Genomic DNA, 20,329 nt, shown 5'->3' with positions numbered 1-20,329 from the left:
AGCTTCCTCACTGGTCTGGTTTGCATGGGTGCTGGCAATTTCAGGAACACATTGCACTAAAAAGAACATCTAATAAACAGTTTATTGCTGGCAGAAGAAAAAAGGATTTTTATCCATTTGCTCGGCAGGGTTAGGACTGTTTATTTTTGCATTTATGTAACTATTTAATCTTGCAAGACATTACTGCATACAGAATTCATTTACAACTGCCTTTTCAAGTTAAGCTAATGTGCTTGTGAGGAAAAACATAGGACAATACTTAAACTTAGTAGTAGCTACAAATCACGTGGTGAAAATGACCTGTTTTCTTCCCAAACAACTAATTTTTTTCTTAAAAGTGGGGCTAAAAAAAGAAGGCTGGATTTAGCCTACTTGTTCCTAGGCACATACTCCCACAGCTCCTTTTATCGTGCCACATATTTAGAAAAGCGTCAATAATAATAGTGTATCTGTTCCAAGAGCAAGTTGCAACGAATGTTTTTAACAACAGTGTTACAGCAGAAAGTCAACTTCAACAGCGCATCCAAATTCTAATCTATGCAAAAAAATTCACTGTCTTGTTATTGCTGCAGTTAGTCAGAAAGAAAATCTACCATTCCGCTATTGTAAATTTATATAGACATTGCTCAATCTGCAAGGAACAAGAGAGGTTTTGACTTCAGAGCAGGTTAACTGTTTGGAGGAAAATAAGTTCATATGGTCTGAAAAGTCTCATTAACTGATAATAGAATCACTAATAGGTCAATCAACTATCAAATATCAAAAGCAGAACTTCTTCCCTGAATGAAACAACTGCCCCAAAATATCATGTTCTTTATCCAATAAATCTCACTTTCTTCACGCAACAATCTGAAGGAGTAACTGTGTCCTCCAAACATGCTCTTTGCATGGGGAAAGCCAGGCAAACAGCACAGAGGGGTGAAGGAGACTTTTACCTTCTGATTTATGTAAAGTCTTTTGTCATTATAGTTCTCCCTAGCCCAACATCCTTCTCAACTTCCTACTTTGAACGGAGAAATGTCTTCAACAAAAGAATGCACCTTCTACCTGTACCAGTTTATGGACCTTACTTGTAACTTTTTACATGGCAAATAAGTGCCCCAACAACCAGCTAATGCACCTCAAATAAAGGATGTTTTTCCCTGATGACCTATCTGCGTTTCCCTTTTTCACTTTAACTCTTTTGTGTCTTAGGTGTTTCTACTCACAGTAGTTCCCATTCCTCCCAGCTCCTTAAAAGCTTCTTTAATCCCACTAAATCCAAAGGTGACAAAAAGAATAAGTACACCACGCAGGAGTGTTGCTGACGTTCATCACTCAACTTGCCCAGGATTTATCTTTCTCTTTTTTCCCCTGAAGCATCCTGAATTGAATACAACACTACAGCTCTGAGCACACTCCTGTCCTGGGAGAGATGTGGACTGTCACCTCCCTCTACGACCTAATCTTCTATTGGGCACAGAATATTAGTTTGTGCACAAATCCAGTGTCTACTCCCACAGCTATATATGACTGGTTGGGCATGCAGATAAAAGAATTGTATCTCCTTGTGAAGGCTCACAAGGGTTTTTCTCAAGAAAAGCCATACTCAGTAGGTGAAAGCAGAGACAGGGGTATCAGAAAGTAAAGCCATCATCGCAATGATACACGTGAGAGATGCAAGAGACTGCATGTGATCAGAGAGAGATACAGAATTAAGAAAGAAGTTTGCTATAGTTACAGGCAAGCGTATACAAACTAGAACACCAGGTAATGATACAGCATCAGGATGTATAAGGCAAAGATTGGTTATATCTGGAATGACAAAAAAATTGTTCGCTGGATGTTTTCCTTCTGGTGCTACATTAACAGCAAGAAGGGAGCAAGCAGGTGTTAGCCCTTCATTAGCACTGCTCAGTGCAGGAACTCCTCTTGCATTACATGACACACAAACGTGAATTGACTGAGCTGCCATCAGTTAGATCTGGGCTACATTTTCACCGCTTTAGTCTCCCTTTAGCTGATTAGGCATTTGCTTTCTCAAGGGTATTAAGAGTGGCTATAAACTGCTCCTCCACTTCTGTTGCCGCATCACCAAGAATTATGCAATGGAGTCTGCCTAGTATCAGAGTTATCAATTTTCAAAATGAATCATCTATTCTAGTGCAATACAGTTTACTTCTGTACTACTTCTTCCTTTCATGAAAGATGTCTGCCTGTTTCTGGCATCTGGTCCTGATGTGCTTTTGAGAAGCCTGAATAACCTCTGATTACCAGTAGTGACTCAGTGTTAAAAAAAAAAAAAAAAAGGAAGAAAACTGAGCACAGAATCAAGGAACACTTCCTAGCTGATTTTCATGCACTGTATAAGGACAATAATATCAGAATGTCAGAAAATGTGTCAAAAATTATTATATTCTGCCATGATAGGAGCTGTGCAAGACACAAAGAATTGTACTGATGAGTAGAACAGCTAAGAGTAAACAAATTCTCCTTGAAAGTTCAGTTCAGATTTTTAAAGAAAAATCGTATGGTAGCAATCCAACTGTGTTGATCTACAACTTTTGGCAAAGTAACTATAGGAGCAACAGCTATCATTTGTATGACACGTAGGCCACTAGCCTGTGACAAATGTTACACTAAATCTTTTCAGACCCTTTCCGAGGTGCAACATTTACTATTCCCACCAGTGTTCATTAGCAAATTCCTACATTAACAAGCAATTATCACATATCTTCTCCTCCAGTTCAAGGGCGTCCTTCCTCCCAGCAGCTTTTCTTTAGCCCTCCCTACAGACTACCTGCTAGAAGTCCCCCCCGTGTTATTATGGTTTGTCTTAAACCTGAGCAGCAAACCAATCCTGGCCTAGCAGAGGCAGACAGGTCTGAACCCCAGACTTCTAAAACATAATTCTTCTCTAAACACATAGCTGATCTCAAAAACTAAAGAACCCACCAGTTAACAATAACAATGAATTTTCTGTGAAAATGGACCTTCCTTCCCATTTCCCTGAAACTCCCCCAAAACTATGACTTCTGTATAGCTTGGTAAGTTCTATTTTACTTAGAAGTCATGCTACCTACTTGTTGGTTTGCCTTTGGTGTTGTATGACCATGTTTTTTTCATGGATAGTTTCCAGCAATGCAGTGGCCAGTGATTTGAGATCTGAAATGGACTGTGGTGTGGCTGGTAGGCTACATCCATGATCCTCCGACAACAGCTCTTGGACTATAACATTAAAAACACAAATGAGTTTTTGATTCTCATGCACAGAGATGTGACAAAAACATTTACTTAACATTAAAGAATGATTCTCATTACTTAAATGAATACATATTTTTTTTCCTTCCATTAACAAACAAAGTCAAAACACCAGCAATATAATCTCTAGCTGGCATAAAGATGGTGGCTTTCTAAGCTGATCGTTATTCCACAGCAATTGCCAGAACAAGTATAGGCAGACACATCTTATGTTAACTTAATTCCGCTTTTGGAATATTATTTTTGTTCAGAAGAAAACAAATCTATTCTTTTACAGGTCTACAGATTGGCAAAAACTGGTCATTTCTCTCTTCCTTACATTAAAACATAAGCCGACAAGGAAGCCTCTATACTACTTTTTAGAATTATTATGTACTTCAGGTTATTTAAGACCGATGTGAAAATACAGTTACCCATGAACTCTTTCTCTGCAGCTTAGAGCCTGTATCTCTCAGCCACATCAGGAAGTTCACTAGTATCATTAACTTTTGTAACCGGAATCTGGCTCTGCCCTTATATACATATAAAAATATATCCAAGTCCACGGAGAAGAGAACAGAAGAGAAGCCAAAAACAGAAAAGCAAGTACCGTGACAAATACTACTGATCTCGTGTGTGTGTGTGTGTGTGTTTATGAATACAGCAACACCTGTTTGGCTCAGAGAATTTTCTCTTCCCCTTTCTTTCCTAATCTTGACATTCTCTTTGAAGGGGGAAAAAGAGACTACTCCGTTTTGCTGCTACCCATGGGTAGCAAACATAGGACAAAAGGATTTCTTGCGAAACATCTGAATGTAAAAGCTTCCAGGAACAGTAGCAGAAAACCTGACTTAGGGCCCCCCCTCTACCACCCAGTCTATTTTTCATTGGAATATGAATTGTGATTGCCATTGTTAGCAGAGCAAAGAGATGAATAAAGAAGCGATTTGTCAGGGTCAAAGCTGCAGAGGGTTTAGAGATTAAAAAAAAAAAAATTGATAAAACTGTCAGGGGAGAGAATGAATGGCAAAAGAGTAACAAAAGGAGAAACAGTACTCAAGGCAAATTTTATATTGTCAAGTCAACGGAGAAAAAAAAATTAGCACATAATAATAAACGGGAAAGAGAAGAAAGATTTTGCTTTGGTTGGTGAGGAAAGGGTTACTGAAATTTAGACGTAAAATGGAAGGAATTCAATGAGATATGCAACACCATGCTGCATTTATGGAATACCTTGCTTTGCAGACAGGACTCCAGTCAGAGCACTGCTACTGGATCTGCTATGAGCCTTTGAATTTTTTCGTCTCTCTAGTGCATTCTAAGGAAAGAATAAATACCTTATTTAGAAAACCAGAAGCCAACAAATCCTTTCATTAGGAGTAAAGAATCTGGAACTTTTTGGATTTTGGTCTCAGAACAACTCTGCAGGGCCTGGAGCTTACACCCATAGTAACCTACGGGAGTGTGACTTTCCTGGAGTATTATTCTCCAGCCAAAACAGTCTTTGCAATGTTACAAAGGCTCATTCTGTCTCACTGCAATCACTTTATCGTAGTCTCTCCCACCCAGTTCCCCCAATGCATTCTGAAGACTTGCCTATTTTTCAATAATCTGCTGAGTGACAGTGAAGATACTGCAGTATCCTGTAGAGAACATCAGCTGGGAACAAAATCAGGCTTTTCCCAGCATTTCTTTGGATAGGCTTCAAAGTGAAAGCTCAAACTCCTCTATCAGAGATTTTAGAAGCCCTTTTAGTAGCAAATACTGACTTTCAGGAATTAGCAGCAGAATGACCCTGCTACGGAAGCCCAGGTCTTCCAAAACAATTACAGTTCTGTCAAACCCACCAGACCACCAAGATGCTCAATTCTCACCAATAAACTAAGTCACAATCTGAGAGACCCAAGTCATAAGTGTGAACAGACACTGAAATGAACCTGGTACTTAGGGGAGTTTTGCTCACGCACAAAAAGCAATTAGTGCTGGGACTGATTCATAGTGACCTAAATGGTTAAGAATTCCTGTTGACAGTCCTAAGACAACCCTTCTCATGCCCTGACAAACAGCCCTCCCACACCCCAAAATCACTTGCAGAAGAAAACAGAGTGCTTGACTTCAGGGAAGAGCAAGAATATTTTGCCCTCAGGATTCAGTCCTGAAGGTTGCACGCAAAACAGCATATATCTTAACCCACGAATGGAAGAACAATGAAGACTTAGCAATCACTAAGACATATGAAGAAATCATGTGGCCATTAGGGCACCGGGAAACAAGACCTGCTTGTGACAGCAACACAGTGGCAGTCACTCACCACACACAGTGTGACCGACTACTTTTCACCTACCATCAGGATGGAAGGCTGCTCACCTGGGGTGGGGTGATCCCAGCAGGAGGGTTCCCCCATAGAAGTTAAAAAAAGGAATTTAATTCATTTTTCAAAATACTTTTAATGGGTATCCCTTTGTACTACATCAGACAAGAAGCCTACAAGGAAGACTGGGCATGTAATATGTATATGTACTGGTATTGTCAATGGTGGATTTTTCTTCGAAGACACAATTGTGTTCTTTAAATGCATATGAACATGAGAATGAACAATAACCTCCATGAACAACGAAGCACAGTTTAGATGATACACTGAGAGGATCTTACCTTATATTTAGTAATATTAGACTTAAGAAGGTTGACTTCCTCTTGAAGCTGTTTTAATCTCTCCTGAAGATACCTGAAAAAGAAAAGTAATCCTTTACTTCATGTTACCTTCAAGTACTGCCTCAAGCGCTCCTCTTTACTATTTGGCATGTCCTCTCTTTGAGCTACTGAGAGCTCTTTTCCCTCTGCAGTTCTGTGAGGGATAAAATAACAAAATCTTACTGCTCTTGAGCCCATAAAACTTTAAGTAGAGAAACAAATTGCATCAGAAAATGAGGCTGCCCTTCTGTTAGATTTATCAAGCATGCTGCACAACCATTTTATATCGGTCCTCAGGTTTTTGGGGAGGGAAGCTAAAAGGATATATTTATGTCTAGAGGAAATAGGAAGCATTTACTCGTGCCCTCTGTACTTGAGGGTTTGTGAGATGGACACATGAAGATTTGTATATATGTCAACAGAAGACTCAACTATGCAGAACTTTTGCATTGCAATATCCATCACTTACATGGCACTTCTCATTAGCAATCACAAAGTAGAAAATTTAACAGTCTAGTTGAAAAATGGTATACAGTTAACTGAAACAGTACAGTTCTTCCTAATAGAGTTTATGCACTTGGATTAGATGGCTATTTCCACATAGGAAAATACCTTTTTCATGTATAAAGGGTCTATAAATTATCCTCTTTCAAGTAGTGCAACTGCAGCTGTATTAGGGTTTGTGACAATTTAACTATTTTAGAGAAAAAAAAAAATCACATCACTGTCAGGGAAAACAGGGGCCTTAAATTGATACAGAACTCTGTAGGTCACGCAAAACAGAAAAACTCCTGGAGTTGTTGGGAGGAAGTAATGCCTTTGGTATTACACTTTCCTACCTGAAGCAGAAGTCCCTGTAAATGGAAAGTGTCTTACAAGATCTATTTCACTTCAAGGTAATTGTTGACATTAAGGGAGGTATCTGCTCTGGCTCTGACAGTGACTCCTCTGTGTTGTCCTCAGCAGAGACCATAAAACACATTCTTTTCCCAGGGAAGTGGCAAGAATATCTACATGGGTGATTTCACCAGCAACTTTTGTTGGCAAATCACTCCATGTTGACAACCTCTCCCTGTGGTGAGAATTATGTCCAAAACTGTTAACTCAGGGTACTCAAAGTCCCCATTTCCAATCCAAGATTAGCTCATTACAGCTCACTATGAGCTTCTGAAGACACCGATTTTTAATATTCTTGGTTTTGGTGCCATACAGTGATGGGAATAAAAAGGCCTGAGCTTCCCTTCCTTTCCCCTGTTTAGCTCTGTTTGGGAATATCACTGACATCTCTGCAGCCAAATAAAACATTAGTAATTTCCTGCAGCCTAACTTTCTCGATATTAGTTGATGGTTAGCTACAGTACCAACAAAACAGACAAAACAAATTACCAAAATCTCTTGACTTTTATTCTTGGACATATTTTCTTTAAAATTTTGTTGTGACTGACTTCCTGATGCTCCCTGTTAAAGCAATACAATGCTTGTTCTAGGGCAACTGTAAGGTTTGCAATGCACTCACCTGTTTTCCATACATAGAGCATCTACATCGATGATACGGTTTTCATGCCCTCCTAAGACATGGTTAAGTTCTTGGTTTAGTCTGTCAGACTTGTCTTGGTAAAAAGAGCGTTCCTCTTTCACATCCTGTAATTCATCCAGTGCAGCCTGAAAATCGTATCTGAGAGTCTCGATCTGAGAAGGAAGGAGAGCTGTATGACTATTTTGAAGTTTAAACAAAAGATTACATAGCGACCAAACTGAAAACAGCAACAAACACCGCATGTCTGAACAGGATTGATTTCGGACAGTCAAAGCTCAGAACCCCTGGCATTTTTACTCTATTTTGGTATTATTTCATTAATTTGAAGTTAAGTAACTTCAGCAGTTAGACGTGTTTTACAAAATTTCTAGAAAACAACTTGGGGAAGAGTGTCTGGAAAACTGCCTGGCGGAAAAGCACCTGGGGGTGTTGGTCGACAGCTGGCTGAATATGAGCCAGCAGTGTGCCCAGGTGGCCAAGAGGGCCAACAGCATCCTGGCCTGTATCAGGAATAGTGTGGCCAGCAGGAGCAGGGAAGCGATCATCCCCCTGTACTCAGCACTGCTGACGCTGTGTACTCGAGCACTGTGTCCAGTTTTGGGCCCCTCACTACAAGACAGACATTAAGAATCTGGACTGAGTCCAGAGAAGGGCAGTGAAGCTGGTGAGGGGTCTGGAGAACAAGTCTTATGAGGAGCAGCTGAGGGAGCTGGGGTTGTTTAGTCTGGAGAAAAGGAGGCTGAGGGGAGACCTTATCACTCTCTACAATTACCTGAAAGGAGGCTGTAGAGAGGCGAGGGTCAGTCTCTTCTCTCAACTAGCAAGCAACAGGACAAGAGGAAACGGCCTCAAGTTACGCGGGGGGAGGTTTAGATTGTATATTAGGAAAACTTCTTCACCAAAAGGGTTATTAAACATTGGAACAGGCTGTCCAGGCAAGTGGTGGAATCGCCATCCCTGGAGGTATTTAAAAGATGTGTAGATGTGGTGTTTAGGGACATAGTTCAGTGGTGGTTTTCGCAGTGTTAGGTTGATAACTGAACTCAATGATCTTAAAGGTCCCTTCCAACCTAGATGATCCTATGATTCTAAAACTTCAACAGCAAAAGAAATCTTAATCCATACTATGATTCTTCTACAACCATATTAAGCTGGTTTTAGCATATAATTTCTAGGACTCCGAGAATGAACTCAACTGAATAAGAATTTGGCAAATTTGGAGGATAAAGAAGTAGTCTGTAAGGGGGAATTTATACTAATTATGGACTTTCAGCAATGAAGTTCCACAGAATAGGAAGAAGAACTGAGAAAAGTACAAAATAAACCAGCGTGTGGTTGACAGGGGGAGCTTTGCTATTAAGCAAAAGGGTGAAGGGGTCCAGTACGAAAGATACTCAGGGACAAAGAGCTTCAAACTTCCAAGGAGAGGCAATGGAGAGTGTGAGGAAAACATGCAATGAGTTGAGAAATCTCCACTGGCACCTCAGAAAACACTGATAAGCCAGGAAGGACAACAGAAGACTGTCTGAAAAGAGGCCAAGTGATGAATAGAGAGAGTGCGAGCTTGGGAACAGAGATACCAGAGAGGATCATGTTTAAGAAGACCAAGTGCAGTCAACAGTTCTTCTGGTAAGCTAAAGTAGCACTGCACTTGAGTGAAGACTGAAAACCAAGAAATACACACCTGCTTATGGATCACAGAACGGCTCATTCAGGGTGGAACTGACATTGGTAGGAATACGTGTGGGAACAACAGGGAACACAAACCCCTCAGATTGTCCAGAAAGCTATGTATTGGTATTAGGGAAAGAGTGTGATGAACTGGATGCTGCATGGTACATAGGATTAATACAGACTTGAAGGAAGGAAAAGAAGCCTGATGCAAGAATTTTTCAGAAGAGAGGAAGAAACAGCTAAGAGGCGGTAGTAAGGGGAGACTAACAACACTTCTACAGAAAATTTGATTCAGACGGTATCTTTGTAAGATGCATCAGGTGCCACATATTGTGTTGAATACTTGTAACAAGCTTTCGCTAAGGAGTCTCTTTCATTGACATTCATTGACAATATTCAATTGTCACAAGTTGTTGCTTCACATTATAAAAAGAGGAGAATCAATAATCTAGAGAAGGAATTCCTGAGATTAGGAAACTCACTCTAACCAAGTATGCATGTTTAAGTTAGTGCTCAATAAGAACTATTTCAGTAAAAGTCCCAACTCCTTCACCACTATTTGCAACGTTAATCAGCTACCAGCCCTCCAAACACAACAGAAGCAGTCATTTACTTGCTACTGCACTAACTCTGTAACACATGCTCATTTAATTATTACTTGTTCTCGAGCCTTCTCCAGTTGTTGAACAAGGTCCTCCCGTTCATGTGCTGCAAAGTGGCGAGCCCCAACTTCATCATCTCCAAGTCTTTGCTTTGCTATTGTCATTCGAAGGAGCTGCAATTACAAAAAAAGATGCGGTAAGCAAGAGAACACAGGCTGTAGCATTAGACGACATCTGTATTAGAAAGAGTAAAGCTGTCACAGAGTCCAGTCTCTTCCAGGCCAAACAGATGGTACTACTTAAACTAGAGGAAGTTTTCTGAGCTGAGGGCTCAATCCTGTCCTTACTGAAAAATTCCAGTTGAACACTCAAAGCATCAGCAGGAGCTGAATTAGAACTTGCAACAACAGTCACCAGAGTATATAAATGATGACAGACCAAGTAAACACAGACACGTGGTCAATGATTTTTAGGAGTGACAGGAACAAATTCCAGTCAGAATAAAACCAGAGAATTCCCAGAAAGCCATTTTCATATGTAAATCTTAAAATTCTCTGCAGCAGAGAACTCTCCCTAGTTAAGACTAAAAAGGCACTAAGTGGCTTGCGCAGCTTCATTTTACTGCTACCACTTAAAATCCCACTGCGCTACATCAGTGCAGAATTTGCATTAACAGCTGCTAATACATTTCCTTGTGCATTATTTTTTTCACCTACTCACAAAAGTTAATTCATGTTAAAAAAAAAAAAAAATGCAAATGGGCCAACAACAAAAAGACTTGGCCAAAATGCTTGAACAGGTAATGAACTCACGAGCTTTGCAACTGCTGAAAACAGTCTGACTTGAATTAATACACAGTTATGTTCAATAACCGAAGGAAAAAGCAACTACCTTTCAAGAATCATGGAGTATTAAAATAACAGTCTGTAAGGCATTCAGCATTTACAGTTGTTTACACTGAGTACAACTAGGCAGAAGTGTTGCCTCCCCATGGCCTCATTTGCAGTAGCTCCACAGAGACCAGAGAAACGCACCACAATAACCAGCCTGACTTTCCCCATATCTTTGACTGCACCAAGGAATTAATGTACATCATTATATTGCAGAGTTAGGGGGAAAAAAAAAAAATCATCAATCTTCTGAAGTAGAAGATTGTACATTAAAATCTATCTTTGGTATTTATGGGTTGCCAGTCACCATAGCTGCAATGTGCCAATTAAAATCCTGCTGATGCAAGACAGACTACCAAAATCATCCTCCCCACTTATTTCAGCTCCAGTTCAGTGCAAGTCACTGAAGCTAGTACAACGTGTTCTGATAAGCAGTTCACTTGTTCAGGGGAAGCTGTGCCCCCCAAAGTAACTGGTTTTGGCAAACTGCATTTCCCTATCCCCACAGGGAAAGTACAAACCACTGCACAGTTAGTAAGGCTGAATGGATCCTAGGAGATATAATTCCTATTAATTTCTTTATCTATACAAATGAATCAGAAAAGCAACTAGCAAGTCCCAGAATGGCTTCATAGCTATAGGACTGTTTTGGTTTTTTTTAAATGCTAAAAGGCTGATGAACAAAAGGCATGGTAATGTGATTTAATTCAGCTAGATTAATTGAACTTCTCAAATCTCTCGCTAGTGAGAAAGGCAGGAAGAAACAAATGTAATAACATTCTGAGGACTCAATTTTGTTCAGAAAAACTGGAAATGGGAAGGGGAATCACTCTTTCCCAACATCTTCAATGCCTGCAGCAGAGCACAACTTCGGTGTAACGCTCGGCCCCAGGCTGGGAACTGGATCAGAGCTGTGACTCACACACTATGATCAACCCTCCTCTAGCCCAGGAGGGGGTGAGGCATACGATGCAATTACAACTACAAGCAATTATTACTTGCAAGGTCAAACAGTCTGCCAATAAATGGAGAACTCTTTATTTACTATTAATTTTGAAGCCAAAAAAAAAGTATGAAGTCTTATGAAAAGAATGCTTCAGAAATCCAAATTAAGACAGTAAAAGTGGCTTTATAAACATACATAAAATAAAGTAAAATACCAATCCATAAAACAACAGAGTGCTTCTTCCCTTCTTCCAGACAGTTGGCCAATCAGAGAGTTGACAGGGCAGAACAGGCCAAGTCCTTTAATTCTGCATCGGGAATGTCTTATGAGGCAGCACCACCTGCTATAAAAATCTTCCCTGAAAATGCTGTGACCCAAAGAGACACTAAGTGTTATGCCAGAGGGTTAAGGGTTTATTTCATATATTAGTGCTTTGTTATAAACTTTATACACCTGCCCTCTGGCTGCCGTATTTTTATTTCTGTCATTCAGAAACCACTGAGGAAAGGACCGCTCAACTTCATTTTGCAGCTAGAGAATAAGTTAATGCTACCCCTCAGGATTCTGTGAACAGCATCCACAGCAGGGTGGGTTAAAATTAACGGCACCTTACCAGAGATAGCGCCTGTTTGTCAAGGACCCATAGATTGTTAACCAAAACAATCCACTGCTGCAAGCCACTAGTCTTTATTATTTTAATATCACACCTTCTTCTTAATCAGTGTCAGCTAAAATAATTATCCATAAAGTAGCAACTCTGTAGCAGCCCCACAATGCCCCAAACAGGCTTCACTGCAAGACGTGCTGTGCAGGCTGGGACTCCACAGACAATGCCCACGCCAAAGTTGTGCATTCCTGATTATCAATAAAACATGCAGAAGGAAAATGGAAACAACACAAGCAGTAAATTCTTCACGGAAGACAGACACCATCATGTTTAGCCACTGCCACTGACAGCAATTGTCTTCACCACGTTGTCTACAAAAAAAATCTTAAAAAGTGGACCAGAACTATGCAAATTTGCAACCTTAAGTCCCAATTCTGCCAAAGCATACACACCACATTTAACATTTTGCACTGTTGCTGCATGAATGATTGTCTGCCTTATAGTAATGAACTGTCAGTAATACCGCAGCCATTGTTTTCCGTGTATCTTCTTCTTGCTCAGCACTGCCCTCAACAGCTCACAAAACCATTTCTTTGTGTGGGTAGGAATTCAAGTGAAGGCAACTGAGTCATCTAGTCTTCCAGAAGCCTCCAGTTTCTCTTATGCTTTCCATTTTCACCCTTTTACAAGAGAGAATTAGATTTCCTAACTACCTTCTTCTCAGTTTCAGTAATTGTTCTCCAAGCATTGCTGCCAGAATGTTAGGAAGGAAAAAGATTTACAAATAACTATCATAAACAGAATAGTTTTCATGTGTCAGAGCTGATAAGAGATTGCGATCAATCATAAAAATAAATAGTCTTAGATATCTGTTTCTGGAGCGCTGCAGTCTAACTATTACTGTATTTCTCAAACTGCAGCAACAAATCCTTCCAGAGACTGCCTGAAGAAGTTTTATTATTTGTGCCAACAAAATTCCAGCTGAAATTAAAGGAAAAAATTAGTCCAGTTAAACCAAATGCAAGTAATTTGTTATTGCCTAACTGGTGACGTACTTAACATTTCAACAACCAGTAAAATGTCACCAGTTTAAGGGCTTCTTGCTAATCCAAGTGACCGTATGCTTCTAGTAGCAAACATTAAAGCGGTGAAAAACAAGCCAAGCCATCAAAACATTTCTTTATCAATAGAGCTAATGTGTGATATTTAAAGAGTTTTTTTTTTCTTTTTTAGTCCTACAAAGCTCTTGCCACTCAGTGACAAAGCCTGCATGAGTCACCCCTGCTCAGACACAGGCAGAATTGTTCATCCATAAGCAGCTTCACTTGCTGCAAAAGCAGCTGTTTGTTCATCTCTTGCCAGAAGTAAGGTTGACGTAGACCAGCTGGGCAGGATGCCCTCCCTCACTTTGGAAAAAGCAGAGAGAAGAATGCAGGGGAAAAATGTAAGAACAAGCAAATTATTAAAGTTCTTTGTTTTTGTATATACCATGCATTATCTGGACTCCACTGCCTGAAGTAACCCAGCTGCCGGTACAGGAGAACTGATGCGCAGAGCAGAATGGCTTCGGGAAGAAGCCTAGAATTTTATCACTGAAGCTAGGAGGGAGCAAAATCTGACACAGGAGGAGAGTGTTAAATCCCTCAGAGAGATGGCAATGCTTTTTTAGGCACTTCAGAAACCAGCAACCTGACTCTAAAATAAGCTCTATTTCTCATCTACTAGGAAAGTGAAGAATGTGTTCCAAAAATGAAAAACCTAGTCTAAATTAATCCCTGTCTGATGCAGTTCTTTCCTCCCCCTCTTTATTTAGTGATGCACTATTTTGCACCTTTTGGAGAGGGGCATGGTGGGCAGAATAACCCTTTTTGTATTTTTCCATTCGTTATGAGAAGCATGAATTTAAACTCGCGCTGAGAATACAGATGTCACAAAGACGACCAGCTAATATCAAGTTAACACGCAACGGCAAATCTAAACAAAGTCAGTTCAAGCACAAAGAAGTAGCCTCTGTTACCAAGATCATATAGTTGTAAGGAATTAGAATAGGTACATGACCTTGGTATTTGAATAGGTTGTAGTTTTACTGCCTTTGTGTTCTGCTTGTACTTACAAACCCTCGTTATCTGTTCAAGAGTGGCTTGGGAGAGGCTGCATGGCGTAATATTGGTACTGAAGAACTGCACAGCACTGTCTTCTACACTGTAATATAGTTCAAACAATAACATGCAAAATGAAAAGAAACACTGGGAAAGCTGGTCCTTGAAGACTTGAGCGAGTTACACTGAATGCTATGCATACTACAAATTCAGGTCTCACTTGACCCTTTCCCAGCTCCCTGCACACCTTCAAGGAAGTCCTTTGTGCTAAACTATGAATAAAACTGCATTATCACAATATACTTATGTTTAAAATAAAATAAATAAAATGAACTTAAATAGAAAGAAGAAAACCACCTGAATAATTAAAAGTTGCATCATTTTTAATCAGATTTTTAAATCCCGTAACTTTAAAACTGTAGTTAAGGGAGGGAAGTTATCATTCATTATTTCTTTCATTTTTTACTTCGTTAACCACCTCGACTCTCAAATTCAACTTCTCACTAGTTTGATCTCTGAATGTACTTTTGCATACAGCTCCAGCTGTGAATGTTACACACATTTGGCTTGAGTTTAAATATTTCAATTAACAGAGACAACAGGAGTTTGATTAATACCAAATGGCAGATTTTGAGCAATGTTCCATATAACTTGCTAAATTTAGCAATAAAATAAATTGGTTATGTAAGGGTAATGGGACGAGGGCTTAATATTTGTGATCAACCACTCCATATTTTTGAAGGGGAAAATTATGCCTCTCCTGGTTTTACCATCTACTAAAATTTTGCATTTTCATTGCAAAAAAAATGAAAATTATCACATGATGAAGACATGTATCTGTACTTATTTCTAAGAGGAAATACCACTAATAAAATACATTTAAAAAAAAAAAGAAACTAAGTCTGAGATTATTAAAGCAAGGCTAGGTGCAAAATATGTAGTTACGGAAAACAGAGCAAAAGCAGCATTAAAAAATGTATAATAAGCTGCACTTACTGGTATCTTTTACAAGCTTCTTTTGTTCTACTGTTTTGAGCATTTATTGTAATCAAAGTATTCTAGAAGTTCTGTAACTCATTGTTTTATTTGTTTTCCTAAGAAGTAAATGCAAAACTTCAGCCCAGTTTACACATTCCATGTCACTTACTGATAACAAAAGTTTATAATACCTTATTGTCCCCTTGTACTTCTCCCAGTCTCTGTTGAAGCTCTCTAATCTCTTCTCCAAGATGCTTATTTCGATCTTGAGCCTCACTCAGTAGTTGGGCAAGATTTGCCTAGAAAAGGAGTAAATATCAATCAGAAATTAGTGCTTATGGAGAGAAGTGTAGGTGGTGATGAAAAGAAACCCTAGACTTACTCCTTATCAACAAAGAATCTTTAGTTTTATTGTTGTTGGTACCGAGACTTCATGCTTCATTCATAGAATCATAGAATCTTCATGGTTGGAAAGGACCTTTGAGATCATCGAGTCCAGCCATACACACACAACCCCCCTCCCCTTCATTACAGAGATAACAAAGAAAAAGTCACCAGGGTTCCTTTATCTTTAATAGTAGGAAATAAAGACAGCATGTGTGGATTAGGGAAGAACAACTGACATCATCTACCTGGACTTGTGCAAAGCATTTGACACTGTCCCGCATGACATCCTTGTCTCTAAATTGGCGAGACATGGATTTGACGGATGGACTACTTGGTGGATAAGGAATTGGCTGCATGACCTCACTCAAAGAGTTGCAGTCAATGGCTCCATGACCAAGTGGCAACCATTGATGAGTAGCATCCCTCAGGGGTCGGTATTCGGATCGGTACTGTTTATCATCTTTGTCGGAGACATGGACAGTGGGATTGAGTGCACCCTCAGCAAGTTTGCTGATGACATCAAGCTGTGTGGTGCAGTCGACACGCTGGAGGGAAGGGATGCTATCCAGAGGGACCCAGACAGGCTTGAGATGTGGACCCATGCCAACCTCCTGAAGGCCAAGTGCAAGGTCCTGCATGTGGGTCAGGGCAATCCCAAGCACAAATACAGGCTTGGCAGAGAATGGACTGACAGCAGCCCTGAGGAGAAGGGCTTGGGGGTTTTGGTCGATGGGAAGCTCAACATGAGTTGGCAATGTGCATTTGCAGCCCAGAAGGCCAACCGCATCCTGGGCTGCATCAAAAGAAGCGTGGCCAGCAGGTCAAGGGAGGTGATTCTGCCCCTCTACTCTGCTCTGCTGAGACCCCACCTGGAGTACTGCATCCAGCTCTGGAGCCCCCAGCATAAGAAGGACATGGACCTGCTGGAGCGAGTCCAGAAAAGGGCCATGAAGATGATCAGAGGGCTGGAGCACCTCTCTTATGAAGACAGGCTGAGAGACTTGGGCTCATTCAGCCTGAAGAAGAGGAAGCTCCAGGGAGACCTAATAGCAGCCTTCCAGTACTCAAAGGGGGCCTACAGGAAGGAAGAGGAGGGACTCTGTATCAGGGAGAGTAGTGATAGGACAAGGAATAATGGTTTTAAACTGGAAGAGGGTAGATTTGGATTAGATATTAGGAAGAAATTCTTTACTGTGAGAGTAGTGAGACACTGCATCAGGTTGCCCAGGGAAGCTGTGGATGCCCCATCCCTGGAAGTGTTCAAGGCCAGGCTGGATGGGGCTTTGAGCAGCCTGGTCTAGTGGGAGGTGTCCCTGCCCATGGCAGGGGGTTGGAACTAGATGATCTTTAAGGTCCCTTCCAATTCTAACCATTCTATGATTCTATGTGTGCATAGACACTCACAGAACAGCACACAAACCCCAAACAAGACAAGGTGAGAACATCTGCGCTAGTTCTGGTATCTTGGCTGGTGGGAAGAGCAAAATGCAGAGCACTTTGACAATATTTATACAAAGTTGCCAAAATACTAGTTTTAAACTTCCATATAATAGGACAAAAGGCACAGCTGATAAATGATTATGATACAATTATATTACCTAATAGCGTTTAGAGCAGATTCCTAGCCAGTAACGAGGATGCCAGCCGGAGTCCCTGCCCCTATACAGAGCTGAACCATAGATATCTAGTAGCATAAAACTTCAAACATGACCTGACTTGCGTTGTTAGCAAGTACATAGACTTCTAGAAAAACAGAGGTGAAAGCTAACACCCACCCCACCCCCAAATAATCCAGGTCAAAAGTTATCATTCCCATTAACCTACTAAGTTAGCAGGGCGAGCAGTCTGGTCTATAATTTTTATAACTAAATTCCATAAGCTTGACCACTAACCAAAAAATAATGCAATCTCTTCCTTCCCTACCTATGATACCTGAAAATAGGTAAATACTACAGATAAATTTATTTTTACCCTAAAAATATCTCATGAATACACAAACATTGACCCAGCGCAGGAAAAGCCTACCAATGAGATCTCTTTTCTAAGAGAGTTACAATCATAGTGGATAACGTGCAGCCTTTCGAGACATTGCCTATGGACAGCTAGGTGTATCATCCATTGCCATAAATCTGAAGAGTATAAAAAGAAATGAAAAAAGAATTTTCAGATCTTCTAAGCATGACTTGGTAAAGCCTCCTGAGCCAGTATACCTTGGATACCCTTGCACACGCTCCCTGGGTTTGAGGCCAATGCATCAACTGACTGTTCCTAGTTCTCTCTTGGTATTTTAGGTTTAGCTTTAATTTCCCTACTTGCCATGCTTCTCTTTGAACTCACCCATTTCTCTATCTTGGAATTTCTCTCTTTTTCAGTCCTGCTCTTTCACCCAGTCATTCTCACTACCACCTGACAGTCTCATAGGATATTTTTGTGAGTTTTATCTTTAAAACTCATACACTATCAAATCAACAAGGTGTCTGATAGCCATTCCTGCAATCTTTTCCCTTGCTTACTAACTACTGCTATTTTCACATGTCCTGTTTTATATTTAAGAGAACTATTAACCCAAATATATTAACATGAATATTAACATGAACATAGCTATACATGCATCTGACCATTTGGAGGATTAGACTATTAAACTACTACACTATAATCAACTGGAACTTTTGTACGCTACTATATGAAGAAGCCGGGTCCAAATTCCACTTGGGTTAAAATAGCAATAGCTTCAAACTTTTAAACGGGAAAAATAACTCGAGAAACTGATATACCCTACTTGATGAACAACAAGCCTAATTCACTGCTACAGCTTCTGTACTTCTGGTACTCTGAGATCAAAGGTTCAGATGAAAGTAAGGTAAGTTTCCCACAGTTTTAGAAGAGATTAAAGCATTTTTTTAAACTACTGATAAACCTGAAGACTGCAAATAAATAATTTGGGGAAAGAGCGTAATAGCAAAAAAAATGTAAGTAGCCAATTATAGGGCCAAAATAAAGCTATCTCCAGTTTTATTTTCAAGTCAGCAACCATTCAAGCAACACAAAATGTTCCTCAAGTATGCTTTGGTAGAATGATTTTTTTTCTATATGTTAAAGAACTATGTAATAGTCAATCATATATTGAATGAATCAAGGAGCTTCAGAACACATTCAATAGTTTTGAGGGGTACTTCTTAATGGCTGTTTAGAAGAAAGAAAACAAAGAACTCATGTTTGCAGGAAACTATTTAAACTGAAGCATCTGTGGCTACTGCTCAGATGCAATTTGTTTTGTTTTGTTTTTTAAGAAAGCTGACTTTCAATAAAGGCCATCCAACCACCAGACCCGGTTAGTTAAAACGAACGTGATTTGCACAAACCTCTCTGAAACACTTCTATTTATAAAGTCCCTTTTTATGAGGAATTCAAACAACTCATAACGCTGCAATAGCACATGTAATTTCAACACCTCGGAAGAACTCAATCTCACTAATCAGTGTTTACAGACACAACACCAGGATTCTAGCAGTCTGTAGTTAAAACCCAGATCCCAGTAACTGCAGGAAAGGCATTACCATGCCTATACTAAATCTTCCTGCTCAGATTTATTTCTTTTAAAACCATTTCTCTGGGATTGCAATTCTATGCTGAATTTTATTTGTCAGTCATATAAATGACAACGTGACAAAAACCTTTATACCCAAGACAGGGATTTTGGAAAAAACTTGAAATGAAGAATTTTAGACACCAAAATAAAACAGCCTCGTTTAAGCATGCTAAGAGCATTACAATGAGCTAAGTATAGACTTGCTTCTTAATGCAAAGCTTCTATTATACTTCTGTTAAACTAAAACAACCAAGCTATGTCACAGAAGTAGTCTCCAGCAATTATTCATTTCCCTGGCTTAGAGGTTCCATACAATGTATAATTTAGATTGTTCCGAGTTTTAAAGGTTTTGGCAAGATCTCATTAAAACTCTCGGTTAAATGTGGATAGAAGGAGAAATATTTGATTTTCAAAAGTGCTCTACTGGGCTTAAGGAGAGCCAGCCAAGAGGATACACTGAACAACACCTGAACTTGGTGCCATTTCTTTGGCATATATAAGAAAACATAGCATATGTTTGAAAGACGATAAAACTAACAATGGAGGACTGGCTTCGTGAACCTGTAAGCATGTATTTTTTTTGAGGAAAGGGGAGAAATCTATGCAAGGAGAAAGGCAGTTCATTTTTCCACCTGGCAAATTCTTTTCAATATTCATAGAACAAACACAGAATTAACTTAGAAATTCAAGACTGGTTACTTCAGCAGACAATAACGCTCATATCATTTACCTGTGCAACAGAGAACAGCTCTGAAAATTAGCCAAATTCAGCTTCTCTAGACTCAACTTCTTCAACAGTTTCTTTTGATTCTAGGTGAAGCCTTAAAAAAACTCCTGTAACTGCCAGAGACTTCTTTCACTCACCCTATTCAAAACTAACTACGAAGTACTGATGAAGAAAGATTTCTGAGCCATGGGTAATGGAGAGAAAGATGCAGAGGTCTATACCGTTCTGCTGCCTCATCTTGTCTTGCCTCTGCAACAACCAACAGCAGTGGAAACTTGTTTGTTTCTCCTAGCCTCTCTCGATGCAACTGTCTGTAATACTGAATAACAGATAGTGCTTCATTCAACTCTCCGATTAACTGCCCCGTACCAGACAATCTTTCT

At 39.8% G+C, this 20,329-nt stretch overlaps 1 protein-coding gene across 3 annotated transcripts in view; it reads right to left on the bottom strand.

Moving 5' to 3' along the window:
• CCDC149 (coiled-coil domain containing 149) overlaps nucleotides 1-20,329 on the bottom strand; it is a 55,103-nt gene that overhangs the window by 17,107 nt on the left and 17,667 nt on the right. For all 3 annotated transcript variants that reach the window (XM_054203407.1, XM_054203408.1, XM_054203409.1), the window contains exons 4-9: nucleotides 15,435-15,542; nucleotides 9,780-9,896; nucleotides 7,427-7,599; nucleotides 5,872-5,944; nucleotides 4,453-4,537; nucleotides 3,063-3,207 (exon numbers count right to left, since the gene is read on the bottom strand). In XM_054203407.1, the coding sequence (XP_054059382.1) occupies nucleotides 3,063-3,207; nucleotides 4,453-4,537; nucleotides 5,872-5,944; nucleotides 7,427-7,599; nucleotides 9,780-9,896; nucleotides 15,435-15,542 (701 nt within the window). The remainder of the gene's footprint in view (nucleotides 1-3,062; nucleotides 3,208-4,452; nucleotides 4,538-5,871; nucleotides 5,945-7,426; nucleotides 7,600-9,779; nucleotides 9,897-15,434; nucleotides 15,543-20,329) is intronic.

This window comes from Rissa tridactyla, chromosome 5, assembly GCF_028500815.1.
Source record: "Rissa tridactyla isolate bRisTri1 chromosome 5, bRisTri1.patW.cur.20221130, whole genome shotgun sequence".
NCBI classification, from domain to species: domain Eukaryota; kingdom Metazoa; phylum Chordata; class Aves; order Charadriiformes; family Laridae; genus Rissa; species Rissa tridactyla.
The sequence above is the reverse complement of the archived record's forward strand: the minus strand, read 5'-3'. Positions and strand labels throughout refer to the sequence as shown.